Source organism: Bufo bufo, chromosome 7 (assembly GCF_905171765.1).
Source record: "Bufo bufo chromosome 7, aBufBuf1.1, whole genome shotgun sequence".
Lineage (NCBI taxonomy): Eukaryota > Metazoa > Chordata > Amphibia > Anura > Bufonidae > Bufo > Bufo bufo.
The window spans coordinates 37,421,581-37,448,544 of record NC_053395.1 but is presented as its reverse complement, the minus strand read 5'-3'; the positions used below and the strand labels follow the sequence as shown (position 1 = coordinate 37,448,544).

General features: G+C 45.7%; 1 protein-coding gene across 3 annotated transcripts in view; it reads left to right on the top strand.

Moving 5' to 3' along the window:
- UNKL (unk like zinc finger) overlaps positions 1-26,964 on the top strand; it is an 87,051-nt gene that overhangs the window by 48,904 nt on the left and 11,183 nt on the right. The window contains exons 9-12 of one of the 3 annotated variants that reach the window (XM_040439396.1): positions 9,943-10,005; positions 15,658-15,835; positions 24,009-24,101; positions 25,771-26,001. In XM_040439396.1, coding sequence (XP_040295330.1) covers positions 9,943-10,005; positions 15,658-15,835; positions 24,009-24,101; positions 25,771-26,001 — 565 coding nt within the window. Of the gene's footprint in view, positions 1-9,942; positions 10,006-15,657; positions 15,836-21,691; positions 21,764-24,008; positions 24,102-25,770; positions 26,002-26,964 lie in introns of those variants that run through there. The other 2 variants (XM_040439397.1, XM_040439398.1) reach the window with 2 other exon arrangements.

The window sequence follows — 26,964 nt, the reverse complement described above, 5'->3', positions numbered from 1 at the left end:
CCAAAGGAAAGGAAGTTGCCTAATAATTATGCACACCTGATATAGGGTGTTGATGTCATTAGACCACACCCCTTCTCATTACAGAGATACACATCACCTAATATGCTTAATTGGTAGTAGGCTTTCGAGCCTATACAGCTTGGAGTAAGACAACATGCATAAAGAGGATGATGTGGTCAAAATACTCATTTGCCTAATAATTATGCACGCAGTGTATATATATATATATATATATAATGTGTGTGTATATATATATATAACAATAGCGCTAAGAATTGGGGGTCATTCTAGATAAAAGTGGTACAATACAGACTATAAATGAGTAATGGAAGCTCTTAGCGCACATACGTGTCGGGCCCATCTACCAGGCGTCAAGGTGGCTTCCGCAGATGGATCCCCATCACTAAAGATCCTGCCTCACTTTGGACTTGCTTAAGCCTACAATATTCAGGGCATATTCAAGTAAGTCCAAAGTGAGGCAGGATCTTTAGTGATGGGGATCCATCTGCGGAAGCCACCTTGACGACTGGTAGATGGGCCCGACACGTATGTGCGCTAAGAGCTTCTATTACTATGTGAGCGCCCTAGCCTTGCAGCTCGGCGTCGTCCATTGTATAACGGCTGTGCTTAGTATTGCAGCTTAACCCCCACTTGAATGGGACAGATCTCCGCCTAGGCCCGTGATGGCTAACCTCCGGCACTCCAGCTGTGGTGAAACTACGACTCCCTGCATGCTCTATCCAAGCCAATGTACATCTTGGGAGTTGTAGTTTTACCGGAGCTGGAGTGCCGGAGGTTAGCCATCACAGGCCTAGGCCATGGGACTGATGAACATGGCAGAGCATCCATGGAGCACAGCAGCCTCTTCAGAAAGAGGATTGACAGGGCTCCGTCTCTCTGCATCCCTTCCAATATTAGGCCCCGTTCACACAGGCGTTGCGGGTGAGGGCCGGATGCGTTCAGGGTGCATTGCGGGAAACGTAAGCGTAAGTAGGCACGCAATTACAGTCAGTTTTGACTGCGATTGCGTTCCGCTCATTTTTTTTTCTTCACTGAAGTTTGGGTTCGGTGTTCTGTAGATTTTATTATTTTCCATTATAACATAGTTATAAGGGAAAATAATAGCATTCTTTAATAGAGGATGCCAAGTATAATGTCAATTGAGGGTTAAAAAATATTAAAAACGTAACTCCCCTCATCCACTTGTTTGCGCAGCCGGCATCTTCTTCTTTCTTCTTCTTTCAGGACCTGCAAAAGGACCTTTGATGACATAATCGCGCTCACCACGTGGTGTGTGTGGTGACTTCAGCGCAGGTCCTGCTGAATGAAGATAGAAGGATAGAAGTATAATAGTACAGTAATGATTTTAGAAATGTTTTGTCTTGAAACCTTTTGTAATAGTTAGAAAAAAGAAATTAAGAAAGGAAAAATATATTTTTCATAATTTTTCAATTTTTCCTTAATTTTTTTAAAATATTATATCCATCATCTAGTGGCACAAAAGAAAGGTCTAAGGTGTCCCAAGCAAAATAATATCAAATACATGTAGACTGGCTCAGAAATGAATCGGTTATTTGCAGTTAGATAGACGCAGCGCTACAACTGAAAAACTGACCTGGTAAGGAAGGGGGATAAACACTTCGGTAATGAAGTGGTTAAGTTAATAGTGGGTCAGTGTCCTTTTTTAAAAGTTTTTTTAGGATCAGAATATCGATGGCCTAGGCCAGCAATGTCAAATCGGTGGGGGCCCGACTTTGAATAGGCCGTGCCCCTTGTGCGAGCATAGAGGCCTCTTCAATTTTTACATGGGTCTGCCTACCACCTGCTTAGTAATGACGATGCCAAGGTTTTGCAGATGTGTCCCCTTGTACAAGAGCCGCAGCCCCTTCAAATTGTGGATTAGCAGTGGTGCTAAGATTCAGACCCCTACTGGTCTTACTCTGATGGCCTGTTCTGAGGATAGGCTATCAATATTAAAGTCCCGGAAAAGCCTATCGCATGATTAATTTGAAAAATGAAAATCATTATACAGTATATGGCAATCTCTTTCTAACAAAGCTAGAACCAGCCCTGTACCTGACATGGATCCAGAGATCTCCCCATTTATTGCTCCAATTGCTGTGCTAGATTTATATCAAGCTGGCAGCTCAATGGGGGGCATGTCCTTTCTGCTGCAGCTCTGTCCCTATCATAGCTCAGGAGGCAGTTGAAAGATGGAACTGAGCATGTGCGGCTGTCAGCGAGCAGGAGAAAGAAATAAAAAATAATAAACAGCAGGTGGCGCTCCACAGGTAAATTTTATTGAATAACTCGGGGGCTATACCAAATTTTTTATTCTATACAATTATTCAGATTTGGGTGCTGGTTTGAAAACTGTAGAATATTTTTCTTGGGACAACCCCTTAAGGCAGGGCTTGACAAATTTCCTTGGAATCTAGGAGCCAGCTAAAAAAGTTAGGAGCCAAGCGGAGCCGCGTCATAAAGCCCCTAGTAGGTGCCCCCATAGTGCCCCCCCCCCACTTCTCCATAGAGCCCCCCCAATAATGCTGTATACCATGTTACATATACTGCCGCTCCGTCCCCGGACCCTATTGACTATAATGGGGACGGGGGTGGAGCTCCGGCGCAGCATGGCAGTTCGCGGTGAGAGGCCGCCGGACTAAAAAGTTGGACATGCAGGACTTTTAGTCCGGCGGCCTTTCACCATGAACTGCCGTGCTGCGCCAGAGCTCTGCCCCCATTATAGTCAATGGGGACAGAGCTGCGGTCCAGCGAAACAGCGGAAGGACGGATCCGACAGGGTGAACAGCCTGCCTGATCCGTCCTGCCGCAAGTGTGAAAGTAGCCTTAGTTCTATAGCTACTGAATGAGACAGAAGAAGGGATGCCTTTAACATATAGATCTCCTTGAGAAGCCAATTTGATCCTAAAGGGTTAATTCAAACTGTAATCTAAACTGTGTCCTGTCACTTCTCTAATCTCTCTGCTCCTGTCCCTAATCTTATCACTACTGCTAAAGCATCAGCGACAGCCTCAGTGTAACCTGTTCTAGAGTCTGACTGACGGTTCTTTTAACTCAAAGAATCGAATGAGTCACTAACTGCAGGATCTTCAGATTCTTTTAACCTGAGACTCATTCGATTCTTTCTTACTTAGACTCCCTGTACTTACTTGTGTCAGTGACTCAGAGCTGCTAGTGCTTGCCTTGCCTCAGCTCTGATTGGTTGGTGGGCGGGGAGGGGAGGGGCTGGCAGAAGCAGCTTCCACTCTAGGATCAGATTACACTCCTCCCGAGCCCCTCCCCTCCCTGCTGCCAGCGTCTCTGCTATTGTGTGCTGTGACGGAGATGTTTCAACTGTGCTGCCTCCGGACAGAACGGCAGCTCCGCACCCATCGCCCGGGCACCTTTGAAAACGGGCTGACAAATACCCAAGCGCCAGGACTAAATTCCTGGTCGCCATGGCGACCTGGCGCCTGGGATTTGTCGAGCCCTGCCTTAAGGGTCCATTCACACGTCCGTGGGATGGGTCTGCATCCATTCCGCAATATCTGGTACGGGTGCGGACCCATTCATTCTCAATGGGGCAGGAATGGATTGCGGAGAGCACACTATGGGCTCTCCGTATCAGCATTTCCGGAGCGCGGCCCCGAACTTCTGGTCCGCAGCTCCGGAAAAAAATAGAACATGTCCTATTCTTGTCTGCAATTGCGGACAAGAATAGGCAGTTCTATGGGGGGTGCCGGCTGGGTGTACTGCGGATCCGCAATACACTACGGACGTGTGAATGGACCCTTCAAGTCACCACACTGAGGAGCGGCATTCTTATGCAGAGGATCGCGTTTTATTAGGATCCGTTTATTCTGTATCCTCTGCAGGATCCCTCATCTATATTACAACGGCTACAGTTCATCTTGCTTGAGACAAAATAACCACGGACTGATTTTTATTTTTCCTAATTGAGAACATATAACTTTGATCTGTTCTTGCGACTCGAGCAATGAGGATTGTGTCAACATTTCCATAAGTTTCTGCACAGATCACTTATATTTCAGCACAAAGATTTCTCCCCCTATTTGATCATTTTCTCATCATTTACTGTGTGTTTTGTATTTCTTTATGACTGGGGACTATTGCTTTAGGCTTTTTTAATTCCATTGCTAATTTTATTATGGTCCATAAGGTAAAGGCCTTTGTACACCTTTCGGAGGCAAATTTCAATTGGTCTTTATTGAAAATATTGAGCTGTTCGGTCACAAAGGGTTAACTGTTTTTGTAGCTGTGTGACTGGTACTTTGTGCGGTCATCTAATAACCCTCACCTCTAATTTACTACGGTCATAAAGCCTTATTTATGGCTACTTTCACACTAGCGTTAATATTTTCCGGTATTGAGATCCGTCATAGGGTCTCAATAGGGATGAGCGAATTGACTTCGGTTGAAACCTCCAAAGTCGATTTGCATAAAACTTTGTTTCAGTAGTGTACGGAGCGAGCACTGCGTACAGTATTAGAATGTATTGGCTCTGATGAGCCGAAGTTATTACTTCGCGAAGTCTCGCGAGACTTTGCATAATAACTTCAGAAATTGATTTATACAGTAAAAAAAACTTTTCCCAAACTCTGGTTGGGTTCCAAGGTACCACTTGGGATGCAGAGCAAGATGAACCCACAATGCAAGTCAATGGGGACGGATCCGTTTTTTCTGACACAATAGAAAACTGATCCGTCCCCCATTGACTTTTTCAGTGCTGTTCATAACGGATCTGTCTTGGCTATAGAAGACATAATACAACCGGATCCGTTCATGACGGATGCAGATGGTTGTATTATTGTAATGGAAGCGTTTTTGCAGATCCATGACGGATCAGGCAAAAACTCAAGTGTGGAAGTAGCCTTAGCCACATTATTATCAGTAAGAGCTATGAGTGTTCATAATGTCAGGGAGTCAGAGATAAGGAGCTGTCCGATTAGGGCGGTTTCACATCAGCGTTAGTAATTCCGTTATAGTGTGCCGTTCTAACCTAATTCTAGGACTGAATGCAAAACGGAAGTCTTTAAAAGGCATTCTGTTTTGCGCCGTCCTAATACATTTCTATGGGCACAAATAACGGTTCCGTTATTTTCCGTCATGTATATATTCTGTTATAACCCTGTGCCTGCTTTGCTAAGCTCAGAGTCCTGCATGTCAACTTTTGGCTTGGCGAAGCAGGCACAGGCATGAGCCCGCTCCACTCAGCTAATCCTGGCACAGTACATGGTTACAGGCTACTGTTGTGCTATGCCAGGATTTAGTAAACCTCGGGGGGCAAAGGCAGAAGCAGCAATGTGCGCTCCTGTCCGTACTCCCTGTGCTGTGGCCCCATTCGTAAACTGTAGAGCCCATACTCCGTACACCGCTGAGAAGTGAATCTTAAGTGCACGGGAAATAGTGCGCTCTGGGCTGTAATAAAAATACAAAATGCCTTAAAGTATATTACAAAAAGTATTATGGCATTAAAGACATTTTACCAAAAAGTTAATCAAAAGTTTAGTTACTCTTTAACTATAATGGGGACCGGCGGAGATCAAGCCGCAACCTGGCAAATATGCCAAGATTTGGGCGGAAGAAAACCAGCCGGCGAGATCTCAAGCGCTAGCGTGAAAGGTGCCTGCAGCCTGGTAGGGGACAGCAGGGCCTCTCTCTAACGGCACCATTCAGGCGAACAAATCTTTGGGAGCATGTAAGGCTAGTTTCAGAGGAGTAGCCTGCCACTCTATCAGGCATCGGCTATAATGGGATCTGATGGGGATCCAGCATGACTGCCGAGTTTTCATTCATCCTTTTTTTTTTTTTTTTTTTTTTGTCCGGCTGGATCCCATTATATTCAGCGGGGTCCTGCGGTGAATGGTAGTATTCAGCAACCAGGTAAACAGATGTGAAACTAGCCTAAAACTCTGTGACAAATTTGCTGTTCTTGCCTGGAGTGACTCTTAAATGCACATATAATTATTAATCCATTTCATCAAATAATGTAGACCTTCCCCTTAAAGCGGACCTGTCGGCTTCATGTGCCTCCCTATGTAAGAGCACAATATTACACCTACGGGTCTGTGCTCCTAGTAGCCAAAACAGCACAAAAATTTGTTGTGCTCTTTGGCTCCCAGGCACACTGACTGAGTCCAGCTGAGTCCTTTGTATTTTTAAGGAGAGCCCCCCCCCACCCCCATATATCGGGGCAATGATTGTCAGGCTGCTGTGTATGCTCATATAGACCGCTTTCACAGGGGGCACTGTGAGCACTATCCTCAGGAATGCATAGGACTTATACCTATGTTACTGGGGTAGCTGCAGCACATTTTCTATCATTTTGAGTTCTAATAGTCATAGATATGAGGCTGAAATATGCTTCTCTTTTGTATTAAATACTATGGACACCTATGGGGCAATTATTTTATGATTGCATTTTAATCATTTTGGGCTAAAAAAATTTTAAAAACCTTTTTCAGCCCTTTTTTGATTATACAGTGGTAAAAACAAAACAAAACGTCTCTTTGTAGAGTATCACTTCTCAGTCACATCAGCTGATGGCTCATGTGAAGCCTTATCTCTGATCTCCACCTCATAAACACTGATTAAACTCTTATTAAACTGATAAGAATGTGGCTAAAATGAGTGTTTGAGGTCAGGAGATGGATGAGACATAAGGCTTCACATGAGCCAACAGCTGATGGGACTGACAAGTGATTCTTTGCAAACAGACTGATTTTTTAATTTTTTTTTTTAACCTCTGTATCTCAAAAACGGCTAATAATTTTTAATAAAGACCAATTGAAAAAATAACTTTTAGCCAAAAAATGAGTAAAATGCAATTATAAAAAAATAAAAATAAATGTTGCCCTGAAAGTTTCCATAGCCTTTATGCTGACTGACCATAAGGCTTCTGGTTTCGGGTTTTTGCTCTGGACACCATCCTGTTCTTTATGTCAAGAAGCAGTTCAAAATTGGACTGGTGCATGTATATCTCTGTTAATAATGGAAGCCATGATGAAAATGTGAAGCACAAGGACATATGGCCGCATTATCGCCTCAATATGAATCACTTCACTGACGTACATTCGGGATTCTCGCTTAGTACATCCAAAACTAATGCAAAATGTTCCTTGTTGAAAGAATACAAAATCCATACAAAAACTATCCATAGCGTCACACCAAGTTCACGTAGAGTCCAGTTATTGTTCTGTAGTATCGACGGTTACATCAATGTAAAATGTGAACAGAGCCTTATGGAGACTATGTAACCTGATTTCTGAGGCTAACCCTTGGTGAAACTTCATTTCGAAATGGCCAATGACTTTTATATGGTTTTTACATATTATATTATTTACTTTATATATCCCCTTGATGTTTTGTTGTATTTTTTGCATTAGGACCTGTAACTAAAATGTTTTTTTACTTAGATTTTATGTAACGGACCTGACACAGTAGTCCAGAGTGTTATAGGGGAATGAGAAACACCATGTAAAAAATGGAAAAGCTGTGAGCGCATATGTATTCACTGCCTTTGCTATGAAATCCTAAAAAAGGTTTGGTAAGGTACTTTCACACTAGCCTTTTTACTTTCCGGCACGGAGTTCCGTCCTAGGGGGTCAGTACCGGAAAAGAACCGATCAGTTTTATCCCCATGCATTCTGAATGGAGAGAAATCCGTTCAGGACGTCTTCAGTTCAGTCTTTTTGACTGATCAGGACTGAGATAAAACCGCAGCATGCTACGGTTTTATCTCCAGCCCAAAAAACTGAACATGGGAATGTATGAGTTAAAATACCGGAATGCCGGATCCGCAGACCGAAAAAAAAATCTGAAAAAAATAAATGCCGGATCCGTTTCTCCGGATAACACCGGAAAGACGGATCGGGCATTTCAATGCATTTGTAAGACGGATCAGGATCCTGATGAGTCTTACAAATGCCATCAGTTGGCATACGTTTTGACGGATCCGGCAGGCAGTTCCGGCGACTGAACTATTTTCCAGATCACTCTGCCGCAAGTGTGAAAGTAGCCTTAGTTGAATAAGGCCCCCCTGTGTGCAATCAGTGTGAAATGATGTGAATAGGAATACACCTATTTTGATAGAGTCCATAATACTACTAAGCGAGCAACCTGACGACCAAAGAGTTCAGAAGCAAAGTCATAGAGAAGTATATATTAGGGTTGGCTATAAAAATATCCCAAAATATGAACACCCCTCAGAGCGCCATTTATCCATTATAACAAAATGGAAAGAATACAGCACAACTCCAAACCCGACAAGAGAAGGTTGCCCACCAAATCTCCCAGACCAAGCAAGGAGGGCGTTCGAAAGACAACCATAACACTGGAGCTCCGAAAATCCACAGCACCAGTTGGCGTGTCCATCCATAGGACCAGTATAAACCGTACACTCCACAGAGGGGAGCTTTATGGAAGGTTGACCATTGCTTAAAGAAAAACATAAAGGACGTTTGGACTTCCCCAAACTGCATGTGGCAGGCTCCTCAAACACGTGGAAGAAGGTTCTCTGGTCATGGGAAATGCTATGTGTGGTGCCAACCTAACATGTCCCATCACCCGAAAATACCATTCCCACAGTGAAGCATAGTGGTGGCAGCATCATGGTGTGGATGTTGTGCAAATGCCACCAAAAACATGACAAAACAGGAAAAGTACACTGGCCCTGATTTCACTAATGTCTTCCCCAAAAAGGGTGCAGGACCTAAGATGTGCCATTTTGCGCCTAAATTTCTCCACAATTTTGGCATAAAAATCTGTCTTCAGGTAACTGATAGTTGGTATAGAGTGAGAAGAAAGTGTCTGCCCCTGCACCGCACTGTGATACATCTGGTGCAGGTCTAGACATCTATAGGATTAGTCATGACACAGCTGTTTGTATGGACTAGCAGATGGAAGGATGTTGAAAAAACATAAGTATCAGTCATTAACCGGGGTCATCAGGGAATAGATATTGATGACCTATCCTGAGGATTGGTCATCAGTACCAGATCAGGGGAAGTCTGACACTCGGGACCCCCACCCATCAGCTGTTAGAAGAGGTCGGGCGCGGCCTCTTTCTAAGCCAGTGACCTCACCATACATTGGTCGCAAGGCCTAGGTCAGGGATCAGCAACCTCTGGCACTCCAGCTGTTCAAAAACTACAACTCCCAGAATCCTCCTTTCACTCCTATGGGAGTTACAAGAACAGCCTGGTAAGTGTGCATGCTGGGAGTTGTAGTTTCACAGCAGTGGGCGTGCCGACGGTTGCTGATCCCTGGCCTAGGTGCGGCTCAGTCCCCTTCAAGTCAATGAGGCTGAGCTGCAATACCAAGCACAGCCACTATACAATGTACAGCGCTGTTCTTGGGGAAACTTGTTAAACAGCTGATCGGTGGGGGTGCTGGGACTCGGACCCCGCCGATGTGATAATGATGACTTATCCTGAGGATGGCTTAACATTATCCTTTCCAGGATAAGCTCCACATTTTGGCTTCAAAAACCTGAACATGTGGCGGCACCCTCACAGTGTATGCACTTTTTTTGCTGATCGACCAGGGGGTCCCGGGGCCCAGAGTCCCCACCAATCATACATTGATAGCATTTCCCAACGTTAAACCAGCAATATTTAATGTGTTTTGTGGTATTTCTCTGCAGTTATTATTTAGGCGACGTTTTGTAAAACCTGTGCAGCGCAAATTCCCACAGTGAACATTTCGGGGATGTAATGATTTATCTATTGTTTTTCCTTTTGTCAGAAATAATGAAGCCGACAATAATGTCACCCATGTAGCTTTGGCTTCTTGACCATGTTCAATCGGCTACAAATATTCCGTAACCGAGCCGGCGTCAGATACTTTGTCCATGTATTTGCTTTGATAACTTTGGTTTTGCTTGAAATTCTCTTATTACAAATGTCTCCCTTGCTTTTATAGGCAAAACACAAGTGCCTGTCTTTGGATAATAATCATAAATTGAATGACCAAGAAAACAAACAGGTATGAATGACCGGTGGAGGATTGACTTTTCTATAGTAATAAGGCTATGTTCATATGTACGAGGAACAAACTGCACCATATGCGGCATAGCCAGATAGGGCCACGCACTGCCGGACCCCCATTCACTATAATGGGATCTGGCCACTTTCCAACATAAATGCAGACTTTCGGCTGGACAAAAAGTCCTGCATGCAAGACTTTTTGGCTGTTTTTTATGCCAGAAAGCAGTCAGATCCCCTTGTAGTCAATGGGGATCTGGCGGTGCACGGCCCTATCGGCTATGCCTGGATACGGTGAACCCTGGCAGTCTGTTCCCCTGCTGGAGTTCACATGGCATATGTGAACGTAGCCTAAACTTTGTAGGGTGGATGCTCCATTCATGCTTACGTTACCAGATCAGGCTTAAGATCGGCTCCATTTAGCCAAGCTAATTAATATTGCTTTCATCATCGTCAATGAACTTGCGATGGGAAAGTTAACCGAGCGGGGGGAAAAAAATTGCATGAGATGTGTAATGTTTGCATGTTTGAAAATCCGCATCCACTAGTAATGTGGAAAGTAAACTGTGATCAAGTGAAGATCATGTCCCCCTCACACAAATGAAGTATATGTCCACTGCCAGTATTTTTACGGATTGGTGTACATTACAAGGGTTTTCTATGACTTTAATACCAGTATCTGATCAGTGGGGGGTCTGACACCCAATCCACCGCTGATCAGCTGTTGGAGAAGGCAGCGGCACTTGCAGTAGCGCCAAGGCCTTCTCGCTGCTTTCCTTAGGTTAGTGACGACACCTTCATCGGTCACGTTTCCTAGGCGCAGCTCAGTCCCATTCACTTCAATGCCATACCAACCAAGGCTGCTATTCAATGTACAGCGCTATGCTTGGGAAGCGCGGAGAAGGCCACGGCGCTCACGGGAGCGGCGGTGCCTTCTCAAACAGCTGATCGGCGGTGGTCCCGGGTGTCTGACTCCCACTGATCAGATACTGATAATCTATACTGAGGATGGGTCATCAGTATCAAAATCTCGGAAAACCTCTCTAAGTTTATTGCTTGAGGAAGAAGCTTATGCTGTCTCCGCGTTACTGGAAACGGTACGATTGGAGTTGGCGCCAGAGACCGGGAGATGAGGGACACAGTCTTCATTTGTTCAATCGGGGGACATAATCTTCACTTGATCCATAAATTGCAAAGTAAAAATGTAATTGCCTATGGGTCCATTTTGTCACCTGGTATAATTTTGAAGAGGCTCCTCAAAGAGTGTAGATTCTTAAAGCAAAGCTGAAGAAATGCTTATCACAGGGTGTCCCAATGATCGGCTGTAATCTGGGGAGAACCCGGCAGCAATTGTTGCACTTCTTCTTTACAACACAGGAAAAATGAAGCATTACGTAGTTCCTATTGAAATCAGTCCGCTTTCTGTCTAATGGAAGGATGTTTTGGGTCCTCCACAGTTAGAATTGCTGTTTTTGTAGCACCTTTGATAACTATAGCTGTAAAATTCCCGCTCATTAGTTTTGGCAGGATCCTAGCAGCCCTTTGGCGCACATCGTGGGTGCTGCCCCACGTAGCACTAAGGCTACAGACGTTTGTGTGTAAAATCCCCAGCGTCCACTTGGCAAATGAGATTACACGTCGATAAATTTGAGATTTTGCATCTGGGCACTAATAATCTGCTTGTGACATATGCCCTGGTCAGGGAGAAAAACTTTCGACAGTCGCTTGTAGAGGAGAATCTGGGTAGACTAATCGCAGCAATGTCAGTAAGCTGCTTCTAAGGCTGCGTAGAACAAAGGACATGGACTCGCAGGACACAGATGTAATATTACTAATTTACCAAGCATCGGTGCGGACTCATCTGGAATATGCAGTTCAGTTCTGGGCACCACTTCATAGAAGGGATGCCCTGGAGCTGGACAAATTATAAAGGAGAGCAACTAAACTGATGAGGGGCATGGAGGGTCTTGTACACAGTCGAGTCGCATTATTATGACTTCTTACTTTTTACGTCAACGGCGCGTAGCTCATGAAGTAAGTCCTGTGTGGTGAGCTGCCTCGGTGGGTGTATAAGGTGTGCGATAGGCTGTCTGCACACACAGCCCTCGTTGCTGTCTTGGTTTAAAGGGGCTATTTTATCTAAGTTGCAAAAAGGGATGATTATTGGTTTTATTCAGGCCGCGGGTGGCGGTATTTGGGGAAACTGCGCAGTGTGAACTGTTCTCATGCTGCTGTGATTAAAATGTATTGTGAGTGGACCAATGGCACTGTTGCGAATAAAAGACTTGAAAACAGCAGAGCACCACGTGCCATTGATGAGAGAGGTGAACGTTGGCTATGAAGGTGCACACAAGTGCATGGACACACTGCAGTGGAGCAGCTCACCCCCAAAATGAACCAGACGTGTCTAAAACAACAGTTCGGCGAACCCTACTGCGTATGGGGCTCAGAGGCAGATGGATGGTCCGTGCACCGCTGCTATTAAGGTTGCTTTGGCAGAAAAGGCTCCAATACTCGCGGCAGTGTCGCAATTGGACCTCCGCTGATTGGCGAAGGGTTGTCTTCTCCAATGAGCTACATTTTCTGCTTCAAACGGATGAACGTTGATGTGTCAGGAGAAAAAACATCAGAGAACAAACACCCTGCAGCCATTGCTGGAGGTGGCAGTGTTCTGGTCCGGGGAAGGTTTTTGTGGCATTCTCTGGGCCATTCATCCAAGTGGAAGGCGCTTTTAATTGATTTGGGAATGAATCTATCCTTGCAGATCACGTACACCCATTCATACTGATTGTCTTCCCTGAGTCGGGTGTGATCTTTCAGCAAGACCATGTGACCTCACATGACTAGAAATGTCTGACATTGGTTGGATGAACATGACCAAGACTTCCAGGCCCCCTAATTCCCCAGACTTGGGCCCAACTGAGCATCTGTGGGACCACCTCGATCGTCCTGTTCGCTGTATGGATCCTCCCCCAAGCCCCCTCCAGCAGCTGGGGGACGCACTGCAGTCAGCATGGCTCCAGATACCTGTGACCACCTACCTGGACCTTACTGAGTCACTCCTACCCTGTCTACCTGCTGTCCGTGCTGCGCATGGAGATTACTCTGGATATTAGCTGGTGGTCATAATAATGTGACTTGACTGTGTAGGTGACTTGTCTGAGACAACTCCCTCTCTATACCATATTCATTGCATGTGGATAGCTTAAAATGCTCAACAACCTCCTTTTATAAGGCAGGGTGTGGAGCTGCTGGCCCTACCGGCTCTTGCTGTCGTGGACCCTAATGGCTGCTGTGTTGTACGTCATTTCACCTGATTTTCCACTTCATAACGTAGCAAGTGAAATATTACACTGCCCTATCAAACAGGAATATTGGGTAAATTTTATTTGACATCTGGAGCATTTCTTTAGGAATCCTCTCTGCCTCTTCAAGGTGGCCCATGCTGATAAAGTGTACATTGTTTTCTGCTTTCATATACGTAGGCGTTTGACTGTTAGTGAATGTATTAGAGAGTCGTTGCTTCATTTACTTCTGTTCTTTTACCACTGGAGTCTCCTTAAATGTCTTGGTGAGTTGTAAATTCTTCATGCATTCTGTCTGAGCGGAGTATCTAGTATGGATATACAGTATTACCCCTTATACCGCCATATGCCATACTACAGGGTCCATATTACTGCCACAAGACCTGCCTTTTTTCTCTTTTGATTCTGCTGAACCTTGTGTTATGGCTGCACGATAGATGCTAAAATTCAGCCATATTGGACTTAAAGGGCATCTGTCAGCAGTTTTGTACCTATCAAACTGGCTGACCTTTTAGGGTACTTTCACACTTGCGTTTTTCTTTTCCGGCACTGAGTTCCGTCAAAGGGGCTCAATGCTGGAAAAGAACTGATCAGTTATATCCCCATGCATTCAGGAGGTCTTCAGTTCAGTCTTTTTGACTGATCAAGCAAAAGATAATACCGCAGCATGCTACAGTTTTATCTCCGGCCCAAAAAACTGAAGACTTGCCTGAATGCCGGTTCCGTCATTTTTTTTCCATAGGAATGTATTAGTGCCGGATCTGGCATTCAAAATACCAGAATGCCGGATCCGTCCTTCCGGTCTGCAGACCGAAAAAAGGGTGAAAAAAAATAAATGCCGGATCCGTTTTGCCGGATGACACCGGAAAGACAGATTGGGCATTTCAATGCATTTTTCTGACTGATCAGGCATTTTTAAGACTGATCTGGATCTTGATTAGTCTTACAAATGCCATCGGTTGGCATACGTTTTGCCAGATCACTCTGCCACAAGTGTGAAAGTAGCCTTACATGTGCGCTTGGCTGCTGAAGGCATTTGTGTTGGTCCCATGTTCATGTGTGCCCGCATTGCTGAGAGAAAAAAAAAAAAAGACATTTTTAATATATGCAAATTAGCCTCTAGGAGCAACGGGGGCGTTATCGTTACACCTAGAGACTCTGTTTTCTGTGAAACTTCTGCGCACTCTGCACTTTGACAGAGTTGATATTTACACTGCCTAGCCCTGTCAATCAAAGTGCAGAGGACGCAGCAGTTGCAGGGAGAGCAGAGCCTCTAGGTGTAATGGTAATGCCCCCGTTGCTCCTAGAGGCTCATTTGCATATATTAAAACATAATTTCTCTCAGCAATGCGGGCACATATGAACATGGGACCAACACAGATGCCTTCAGCTGCCAATTGCACATGTAACAGGTCAGCCAGTGTCATAGGTAATTCAGACTGAAGTTAATGGGCATCTGTCAGCAGTTTTGTGCCTATGACACTGGCTGACCTGTTACATGTGCACTTGGCAGCTGAAGGCATCTGTGTTGGTCCCATCTTCATATGCGCCCGCATTGCTGAGAAAAAGGATGTTTACTATATGCAAATGAGCCTCTAGGAGCAACAGGGGCGTTGCTGTTACACCTAGAGGCTCTGCTTTCTCTGCAACTGCCTTGCCAAGCCCTTTGCTCTTTAATGGACAGGGTCGGGCAGTGAAAACATCCTAAAGGCTGGCCCTGTCCACCTGAAAACCCCTTTAAACTTTTGCCCATCTTTTCTTCTGCAGGACCACATTTTTACTATTTTGTAAACCCGTTAATAGCTGCTCATATTTGTTGGCGGCGGCGGTTACTATGGGGCTTTAAACGTGCACCATATAATTTTTACGCAGGTGCAGATTTAGCCCGGCATGGGTTCAATCTGCGCCTCAGTTTATCCAGAACCTCCAGCTCATCAATTCATCGGGGCTCCAACTTCTTCTGTCCAAATTCTCTGGTGAGCCTGAGTATACATGTGCTGATTAGTGTGGGATATACTTTTCTCAATAAGCATATGGTACAAAGGGGACCAGAGCAGCCACGTGTACACTGCACAGTCACCTCATGTCAATATTTGGAATTGACGTGGCATCCCCGTGTCTCCTTTGTATGACATGCTTCCAGTGATGTGTGAATCAAACCTTGAGTCGGTTCAATAACCTTTGACCTGTGCTTGACATGCTAACCTCACTCATACTACCAGTGTCTATATATTATTTTCATTTTAATTTTCTCATGTTTCTAGACACAGTTTATTTTGTATGGAATAAAACAAAAAAACGAAACTCTGCTCCTTTTTGCTTATTTAATGTATATATTCTTTAAACAGAACCATCTCAGTGTTTTTTCAGTGGTTAACCCACTGGCTTCCAGTATAACATCCAGTATAACTTCTAGTCTGGCATCCAGTATTGGCTCAGATAGTTCGTCCCCTACCGCGCTATCAAGTGTTAATGCCAAAGCGCTCCCATTCTACCCTGCTAGTAATACTGTTGAATCAGTAATAGGTAAGCCTACGTGTTTCGTCTTTACATTTCCATATGGCCACGTGTATTAAAGCTTCTTTACTGGTTTCATTATGAAATGGCAACTTTATCTTTGTCAGATGGGAAAAGAATCGGTTCTAACTATTCTTATCGTACATAGACTAACAATAAAAGGTTTATTTTTTTTAAAATATTGCATTTTCTACCATCAGTGGATATCCCTAAAATGTGTATTACACTTGTGTTTGTGTAAATCCGTGATCATTCCTGTGTAATTAATCCACTTTGTATCATCATCCTTTTGAATTGGAAGTATATGGTGCTCGGCATTAAAGGGTTCTGTCACTAGGAAATACAAGAATAAACCAAGCACAATGGAGGAGATCAGTGCACAGCAGTAAGTGAATGGTGGACCCAAGGGTGCCCAGTGAAGCCTACTGACTAGAAGGACTACTTCACTCCAGACACATGAGGGGGAGGAGATCTATCAAACTGGTGTCAAGTAGAACTGGCTTAGTTGCCCATAGCAACCAATCAGATTCCACCTTTCATTTTCCAAAGGAGCTGTGAAAAATAAAAGGTGGAATCTGATTGGTTGTTATGGGCAACTAAGCCAGTTCTACTTGACACCAGTTTGGTAAATCTCCCCCAGTGTCTTGTAGGGCTAGCTCAACTGAATGTAATAATACCTTTCACTTAGGACTTCACATCTCTGGTAGTTTTGTTCCAGAAGAGAAACAGACTATCGGCGCTTAACACCTTCAGGACCTTGCGATTTCCACCCCCTCTTTTTTTTTTTTTTTTTAAATACTCCCTGATTTCCCACCATAATTTTTATTTTTTTCCATTCACATAGCTGTTTGTGGGCTTGTTTTTTGTTATATTTTATTTTTATATATTTTTTATTTGCAAGACAAGTCGTGCTTCCTATAGTGCGCAACCACGACCACTGCTGCTGGATTTGCAGGGTGGTCGTAACTAGGGGTGCACCGAAATTCCGGCAGCCGAAAATATCGACCGAAAATGTACCTAATCCATTTCGGCCGATATTGTTACATATCGGCCGAAAATATGGGGTGTGGGATTTGTCACCCACCATCTGCGGGCGGGCGGTTTACTGCATCTTTATTTTACCTTACAATCGTGACGCTCCGGTAACAACTCTGCAGGCAGAGCGGAGGGCGGCGTAATGTCACTTACTCACGTGACGCGCCTGCTCCGCCTCCTTCATTCATAAAGTGGGCGGAGCAGGTGCGTCACGTGAGTAAGTGACGTTACGCCGCCCTCCGCTCTGCCGGCAGAGTTGTTACTGGAGCGTCACGATTGTAAGGTAAAATAAAGATGCAGTGAGTGATGCTGTGAGCAGCAGGGCCGGGGCTGTTATGGGTAGGGGGATCGGTCTATGGCACTGCTATGGGGAGGGGGGATCTGTGCACTGTTATGGGGAAAGGGATCTGTGCACTGTTATGGGGAAAGGGATCTGTGCACTGTTATGGGGAAAGGGATCTGTGCATTGTTATGGGGAAAGGGATCTGTGCACTGTTATGGGGAAAGGGATCTGTGCACTGTTATGGGGAAAGGGATCTGTGCACTGTTATGGGGAGGGGGGATCTGTGCACTGTTATGGGGAAAGGGATCTGTGCACTGTTATGGGGAAAGGGATCTGTGCACTGTTATGCCCATAACAGTGCACATATCCCCCCCCCCCCTCCATAACAGAGCCACCCACAGATCCCCCTCTCCATAACAGCGCCACCCACAGATCCCCCTCTCCATAACAGAGCCACCCACAGATCCCCCTCTCCATAACAGAGCCACCCACGGATCCCCCTCTCCATAACAGAGCCACCCACGGATCCCCCTCTCCATAACAGAGCCACCCACGGATCCCCCTCTCCATAACAGAGCCACCCACGGATCCCTCTCTCCATAACAGCGCCACCCACAGATCCCCCCCCTCCATAACAGAGCCATCCACAGATCCCCCTCTCCATAACAGAGCCACCCACAGATCCCTCTCTCCATAACAGCGCCACCCACAGATCCCCCCCTCCATAACAGAGCCACCCACAGATCCCCCCCTCCATAACAGAGCCACCCACAGATCCCCCCCTCCATAACAGCGCCACCCACAGATCCCCCTCTCCATAACAGCGGCAATCATTAAAAAAAAAGTATTTTAAAAGTGTTTGGGCAAAAAGGCAGTTTCGGTTTTCGGTCAAGGGCATCCTGAATTTTCGGTTTCGGACCAGAATTTTCATTTCGGTGCACCCCTAGTCGTAACCATGGAAACGAGCAGTGTATAACATGACGGGAAAATCCAGCCAGCAAAGGAGGCAATATGGAGAATCACAATACACTTAGGCTACTTTCACACTAGCGTTCGGGGTTCTGCTTGTGAGTTCCGTTTGAAGGCTCTCACAAGCGGCCCCGAACGCATCCGTACTGCCCCAATGCATTCTGAGTGGATGCGGATCCGCTCAGAATGCATCAGTCTGGCAGCGTTCAGCCTCCGCTCAGCAAGTGGACACCTGAACGCTGCTTGCAGCGTTTGGGTATCCGCCTGGCCGTGCGGAGGCAAACGGATAAGTCAATGGGGACGGATCCGTTTGAAGTTGACACCATATGGCTCAATTTTCAAGCGGATCCGTCCCCCATTGACTTTCAATGTAAAGTCTGGACGGATCCGTCTGAACAACTTTCACACTTAGAATTTTTTCTAAACTATAATGCAGACGGATCCGTTCAGAACGGATCCAAACGTCTGCATTATATGAGCGGATCCGTCTGTGCAGACATCAGACGGACCCGCTCTGAACGCAAGTGTGAAAGTAGCCTTAGTAAGTGCCTTGTGTTCACTTTCTCTACATGATGAATGCCATTTGCTGATGTGTGGAAAGAGCAGTTAAAGGGAATGTGACACCACAATCTTAGACTTTCATCTGCAGTAATACATGAGTAGTCCTGCAGAAAATGGGTCCAGATTACCATTTATTTTTCCCCCCTACCGCCCTCCATTCTCCCAACGTCAGGATTTAAAGCTGAGCTGAAACTCGCTGTCAGTAGAAAAAAATAATTGGTGATCTGGACTTTAGCATTTATCTTTCTGTATAGTGCTACTTGTATATTACTGCAGATAATAGTCCAAGACCATGGTGTAAGTGCACCGAGGGCGGGCCCAAGCCGCACTTTGCATCTTTGCTCCTCCTGCTTCCTCTACCAGCCCCTCCCTCTCCTTGATTGACATGTAGTCATCTCACCTGGCCCTGTCATGAAGGGGAGGGAGGAGCTGACCCGCCCTCAGTGCACTTAACTGCTCATTTGCATATGGATTAGAAGTACTTTCTCCAGAATGAAGCAACGGATTGCTAAGGGAAAGATATTATTACACTCTGCTGAGCGAACCCTACAAGACATTGTGCCTGGTGTAACAGGGAATTTCCTGATGACAGATCCCTTTTAAATGCATTTTACATGATTTCACAATATTGGTCTGTCCTTGGGATAAACTATTAATGTGTGATCCGGGGAGAGCTCTGGGGCCCTCACGATCAGCAGAACAAAGGGGCAGTGGCATTTGCTGGAGCACAGGGGCCCTGTGTCTACAGTCCCCAACTACAGCTGTTTCTATGGGCCTGTCAGACAGCAGCGGTGTGCACTGTATACGTCCGTGCACTTAGTTGTGTCTATAGGGCTCTGGATTACGTTTTTTTAATCAGATTATTTTTATTGATTTTCAAGACACATAGGGGGACATTTATCATTCGAGATTGTTTTCATGTCACTTTTAAAGAGGTTGTGTCACAAAACATATTCTGCATGTTTTAAACCAGCCCCCGGATCTGAATTCTTTAGTAATTGCATGTAATTGAAAATTTTAGTATAGCCTCTGAGTTATTCAATAAAATGTATCTGTAGAGCGCCACCTGCTGTTCGTTCTTTTCCTTATTTTTTTTGTCTGTCTCACTGATCTGGTCGCACACGCTCCATTAAAATCTTCAACTGCAACCAGCCATATGTTCTGCTAGAAGCTGTGGCCGTTACAGGGAGAGAGTGCAGCAGAAAGGACATGCCCTGTATACTGCCGGGCTGAAGATAATCTAGTCTCTGGACCCATGTGAGGTACAGGGCTGGTTCTAGCTTTGTTAGGGCTCATGCACACCACTCTTGTTTTACGGTCCGCAAAACACGAATAATGGCCTCTATGCATACAGCAGGTCTGCAATACACGAGCACCGGCCGTGTGCACCCCTTATCACGGATGCGGACCCATTCACTTGAATAGGTCCGCAATCCGGGAGATGCGCTGCGGTGTGGAACGGGGGCACGGATCGGAAGCACTGCGGAGTGCTTCCATGGGTTTTCTGTCCGTACCTCCGCACTGCAAAAAAGTAGTGCATGCACTACTTTTTTGTGGTGCGGACCATCAGATGCGGATCGTGGACCCAATTCAAGTGAATGGGTCCACATGCAGCGGCCCAACAGTCGGTGCCAATGCATTGCGGACCACAATTTGCGATCTGCAACATGGGCCCGGCCAGCACACGGTCATGTGCATGAGCCCTTAGGCCCCTTTTACACAAGCGAGTATTCCACGCGGGTGCAATGCGTGATGCGAACGCATTGCGCCTGCACGGAATCCAGACCCATTCATTTCAATGGGGCTGTGCACATGTGCGTTGGTTTTCAGGCATCACTTGCGCGTTGCATGAAAATCGCAGCATGTTCTATATTCTGCGTTTTTCACACAACGCTGGCCCCCATAGAAGTGAATGGAGCTGCGTGAAAATCGCAAGCAAGTGCGGATGCGGTGCGTTTTTCACAGATGGTTGCTAAGAGATGTTGTTTGTATACATTCCGTTTTTTATCACGCGGCTGCAAAAAGCAATAAATCGCATTGCACCCGCGCAATAAAAACTGAACGCGATCGCAGACCAAACTGAATGACTTTGTTTGCAAAATCACGCATTTTTCACGGAATGCATTCGCAAAGCATCCGGACCGAATCCGCACACGCTTGTCTGCAAGGGGCCTTAGGGTGCATTTAAACCAACAGATTATCTGACCAATTGTTGGTGTGTGTATAACAGGCCATCTTGCCAATGATTGGTCAGATAATCTGTTGGTCTAAATGCACCGTTAGTCTTAAATACACCAGGGGGCTGCTACTTTTTTTTTTTTTTGCGACATTTCCAGGTGTCACAGTTAATAAATTCACCATTTAAGGCTCCATTCACACGTCCGCAACGTGTTTTGTGGATCCGCAAAACGGCAATGTGTGTTCTGCATTTTGCGGACCGCACATTGCCGGCACTAATAGAATATGCCTGTTCTTGTCCGCAATTGCGGACAAGAATAGGACATGTTCTATTTTTTGTGCGGACGGGGAAGTGCGGATCCGCAATTTCGTGTCCGGGCAGCACATCGTGCTGCCCCTTAGGAATGAATGGGTCCGCAATTCCGTTCCGCAAAATGCGGACGTGTGAATGGAGCCTAATCCAGGTCTAATGCCGCTTAAACATAGAGCACTTTGAAATGTGGCTCGTCTTCAAAATGCTGCAATCATTTTTACACCAAAAAATCTGTCGTATCTGGTTTGATAAATGTCCCCCATAACGATGTCTCCTGGCCCATACTCTATACAGACTCTTACTGACATGCTAGGGTGTCATGCTATATGTTTCCATATTCAATGCACACTGTATTTTGAAGGCGCACCAGCTTTAGCTATAGCTGCAGGTCGTGTGTACTAGTAGGGGAGGGGAGGGGGCGAGCAGAGGGGTGTAGTGGCTGGTGAAGCAGGACGCGGATCCTGGGAGTCCTCCTCTATTCCTGGGAGCGTATGACAGCCTCCTGATGTGACTGTGGTCACATGACCGGGGAGCTGCCGCTGCACAGTGCATGCACGAGCCGGGGACCGCAGGCCGTGAGTCAGCACTCGCAGAGCTGGTAAGCACAACACCAGGAATCTCTCTTTTCCCCATGCCTTTTAGTTGCCCAACGCTGTCATTCTTGTGCAGTGTATGGTATTAGAATATTGGGGGATGCTGCCCGTCAATGCATCAAACTTAGCACTGCAGACAGTTCTGCAACTTGTATCGACGAGGATAAAGGGGTGCAAATGAGGTTGGCTTCATGCATTAGAATGGGCTTTCCAACGACTGCATTCACACATGATTAAGCATGCATCTAGTTAATTCCACCGTTAAAAGCAAATCAACAAGGGGGGGGGGGGGGGGGGTAGTGAAATGCAGGTTGCAATAATTTAGGTGCTTGTAGGACAGTGGGTGAAATAGGACGTGTATCCGCACATATGTGCTTGCTGCATCTCCTGCATTTACCCTCCTCTGTGTGAAGCCTCCAGGTATTTGAACTCGTGGTTCAGCACATAATACATGAATGTTCCTCCAGGACACACTCTGTGGTCAGATTACCCAAGTGTGACCGCTGCCTTTTAATAAGGGAGGGGGGAGGGGGGCAGCAGAGCTTTTGCTTGTTCACCGTGATAACTCTCTCAGCCAAGATGACTCTGCAAGGTTACCTGCAGTCCCATGTAAAACCACGGGTAACCTGCGTTATGGTATTGTGATGAGTGGCAGACTCTGCTCTTCTACCCTGTAGAGTAGGCATCACCGCTCATAAATGAGGGGGCTGAAATGAAAACCTCCATCATTACTGGCTGCAATCAAGGAGAGTGATTGCAAAGTGCCTTCTTTAAAGGGGTACTCCAGCTATACAAACTATAGTGAATCTGTTGGATACATCTTAAATGTCTGATAGATGGGGGGTCCCACCTCTTGGGCCCCCAACCTATTTGTAAAACTGGATCCTGTGATCCATGTTACACAGTATGATGTCACCAAAAAAGGCCCAGGAAGGGAGGGAAAGGAACAAGCGGGGTGTATAACTAGAAAGCCCCTTTGGTGTGTGTTCACATGTGGCAGATATGCTGTGGATGTTATGTCTGAATTGCACGCGGAAAATCTGCAGCTTTTTACAGTAGCTGCAAAGTGAATGTGATTTACTTAAAGGGCATCTGTCAGCAGATTTGTACCTATGACACTGGCTGACCTGTTACATGTGCGCTTGGCAGCTGAAGACATCTGTGTTGGTCCCATGTTCATATGTGACCGCATGGCTGAGAAAAATGTTTTAATATATGCAAATGAGCGTCTAGGAGCAACGGGGGCGTTGCCATTACACCTAGAGGCTCTGCTCTCTCTGCAACTGCCGCACCCTTTGCACTTTGACAGGGCCAGGTGTGATGACGTTTAGGGCTCATTCAGACGGCCGTATGATGTCCGCAAAAATACTGAATGCTATCCGTTTTTTTGCGGATCCGCAAAAAAACGGATCCGCAAAAAAACGGATAGCATTCAGTATTTTTGCGGACCCATAGACTTCAATGGGGCCATGTCCTGATTTTCACGGACAAGTATAGGACATGTTTCATTTTTTTTGCGGATCCGCAAAAAAACGGATAGCATTCAGTATTTTTGCGGACAGCATACGGCCGTCTGAATGAGCCCTTACACTGCCTGGTCCTTGTCAATCAAAGTGCAGAGGGCGCGGCAGTTGCAGAGAGAGCTGAGCCTCTAGGTGTAATGGCAACGCCCCCATTGCTCCTAGACGCTCATTTGCATATATTAAAACATCATTGTTCTCAGCAATGCGGGCACATATGTACACGGGACCAACACAGATGCCTTCAGCTGCCAAGTGCACATGTAACAGGTCAGCCAGTGTCATAGGTACAAATCTGCTGACAGATGCCCTTTAACCTCACCTACACGATTGCATAAAAAATCTGAAGCCAAATTGACCTGTGGTGCAGATTTTAATTGCGGATTTCACCCCTTTGCAATGCACAGAGCAAAATCTGCGTCAGATCTGTAGCAGTTTCCACACTGCCATCCGCAGCAAGACGTGCACCATTTGGTGCAATTTTTTTCTTCTGCAGATAACCAGTCGCATGTGGGCATACCCTGACACCAGCCTGATGAAGCCCCCTACATCGCAGTGGTCACGGGTCACCTCTGTTCTCTGATCGTGGGGGGTTGTCTGCTCGTCCGGAGTGATGGGGACATTTTTAGTTTTCCTGAGTTGCCATGTTTCACTGATTCCGATGAGACATGTGTTTTCTAGTCGGGTTCAGGGGGTGAATGTGAATAGTAACCTGTATCTTTATTCGCAGGTTCTGCCCTCGATCTTCATTTTAGCAATATAAACGTGGCATCTTTAGACAAAGAATTAGAAGACTCTGAGAACAGTGACCTAGGCTTATCGAGTAAGCGGCTTGCACTTTACTTTCTGCTCACGTTTTACCGGGGTTGACTCCTGAGTTGAAGGGTCCCGTTCTTAGGGTGTAAATGGCAGTACTAAGGTTTTTTTTATCCAAAAATAATTCTCTATATTTGCTCATTAGGTGCACCATCCGTTTTACCTAATGAGCAAAGATCCCACCGGCACCGAAGAATAGAGATCTCTCTCTCTTTACTTTTAAAGGGTTTGTCTAACGAAGACGTCTCTTCTGTATAGACAGTCAGCTCCTCGCCACAGGTCCGGCTCTTGGAATTAGAGCTAAGTGGCCGCTCAAGGCAAATGAGGTATAAGATGTTGGCCATTGAAATGACTGACTGACCATGGACAGGGCAGGTTCATGGTTCACCGCTTTGGCTCATAGAATCAGTGTGATACATGGCTATAAAGGAGGGACCCCTGTTCTCTTGCTCCATGAGCCCCAACATGTCTGTGTAACTAGACAGATGTTCATTTCTGACCAGGAAAGCTGATGTGGGAGTACATCGCGTATTTGCTTGTCATTCAGCTATCCCTGAAACAGACTTTTTATATAAATTTAAAGGGCTTGTCTCCCTTCAGAAAATGGCATTTATCATGTAGAGAACGTTAATACAGGGCACTTACTAATGTATTGTGACTGTCCATATTGCCTCCTTTGCTGGCTGGATTCATTTTTCCATTACATTATGCACTGCTGATATCCAGGGGTTACGACCACCGCTGCAGCGCAGATACAAGGTGGCAGGGACGGGTGCTGCTGCGTATGCGTACTTAGGTGCACTCCCACAGTCCCAGCCACCAGAGAGGCCGGTGCTATTTCCTATAGTGTGCAAGCACCACCACCGCAACTGCATTGCAGGGTGGTCGTAACCCCTGGAAACGAGCCGTGTATAATGTGATGGAACAATGAATCCTGCCAGCAAAGGAGGCAATATGGACAATCGCAATACATTAGTAAGTGCCTTGTATTAACTTTGTCTACATGATGAATGCCATTTGTCGAAGAGAGAGACAACCCTTTTAAATTTATATAACACGTGAGACGACCCCCTTAAGTTAAATTTTAAAGGGGTTGTCCAGTTTTTAGATATTGATGACCTATCCTCCGCACAAGTCCTCGATATCAGATCAGTCCTAACCCTGGAACCCCCACTGTTCATTTTCAGCCGGTGCCAGAAACGAAGCAGACGGCTCCGTCCACGGTGTAGTTGGCGTGCGCTCGTACTGCAGTTTAGCTCCTATTCTCTTGAATGGCTCCGTCCACTGAAAACAGCTGCGGAGTTGCCAGGTGTCAGACCCCCACCGATCTGAGATTGATGACCTTTCCAGGGGACCGCTCATCAGCATCTAAAAGCTGGACAACCCCTTTAAGCTAAAATGATTAAACCAACTGACATGGTAAATGCTCCCTCTTTATATTTATGCTGCATACAGTTCATTTGCAGCAGGCTCCATTGTGTTCTATTGCTGAAGTGGTCGCAGGTGTTCACCCTGCAGGCGCGCAGCTATTTGCAGCGCTCCTGTTCCTTTTGGGAGTTTGAGATTTGTTGTTGACTAGGAAGGCTTTGCTTTCCCTTGTGTTCTGCTCAATCATTCATTCACATCAAATATATTCTAACCTCATTTGTTTTTTTTTCTGCCTATTTTATGTTTAGGTCAAAGGTTACTGGGAAGCTCAGCACCTGTGAATATCCCAGGATCTCTTGCTCGTTCATCCTCCCTTCACTCTTCTTCTTCTCTTTCGACTTCGCCTCTGAGTTCGCTTTCCCAGTCACTGTCCCAGTCTTACCTCTCCTCCAGTATGGCTCCCCGCCAGCAACAGACGCCGACACTCAAGTCTGAGCACAACGCCTTAGGCACTTCAACCTCTTCACACAACTCTTTAGGTATGAGGCCAAAAAAGTACAACGCTAAGTTACGAACCCTTAGTAAAAGAACTGAATGTATTTAAGGGGGCTGTGCCATGTTTAGAAGCCCACAGGATAGGGGATAACTAACATTGCTGGGAGTCTGACCGCTGGGATGCCCACCCACATCAAGAATGAGGGTCCTGTTTCCCCCATCTGATGGAGTGCCCTGCTACTCCACTCATTCTCTTTGGGACCGCTGAAAGTAGGCGAGCACTGTGTTCTTTTATCCCCGGCAGTCCTTTAGAGAATGAATGATGCGTCAGGGCGGATGCTTGACCTACCGCTCCATCACATTAGGGGAACGGGACCCCTCTTCTTGTTATCGGTGATCGTCCCTGTGATCAATTGGTTATCCAGTGTATCCTTTAAATACAATGGGACCTGACAGTTTTGCAGGTTGGTACTGAAAGCAAACATGTCCACCCAAACATGGCTGATAGGTTGGTTTGGTTAGAGTAAGGTTAAATGTGAATAGTCGTAAGTACTTGGGGCCATTTCACACCGTTTTTTGGCATGGTGTTTGCGCTGATCCGCTGCAAAACTCACAAGCTGAAAATGTAGTTTAGAATTAAAGTAACCACCAATCGCTTAAAAAAATTTAAAAAATTGCATTGAAAAAAAACGCATAGAAAAAGCAGATTCAGCACTAAATTTTGTAGGCGGTTTTTCAAAATCTGTCATGTAAACATACCCGTATCCTCCAGCCACATCCAAATTCCACCTTTTTAGATTTGTGTGAATGGCTCAGTGATCCGGCAAGCAGTTCAGTCGCCGGAACTGCCTGCCGAATCCGTCAAAACGTATGCCAACTGATGGCATTTGTAATACTGATCAGGATCCTGATCCGTCTTACAAATGCATTGAAATGCCCGATCCGTATTTCCAGTGTCACCCAGAAAAACGAATCCGGCATTTATTTATTTTTTTTAACCTTTTTTT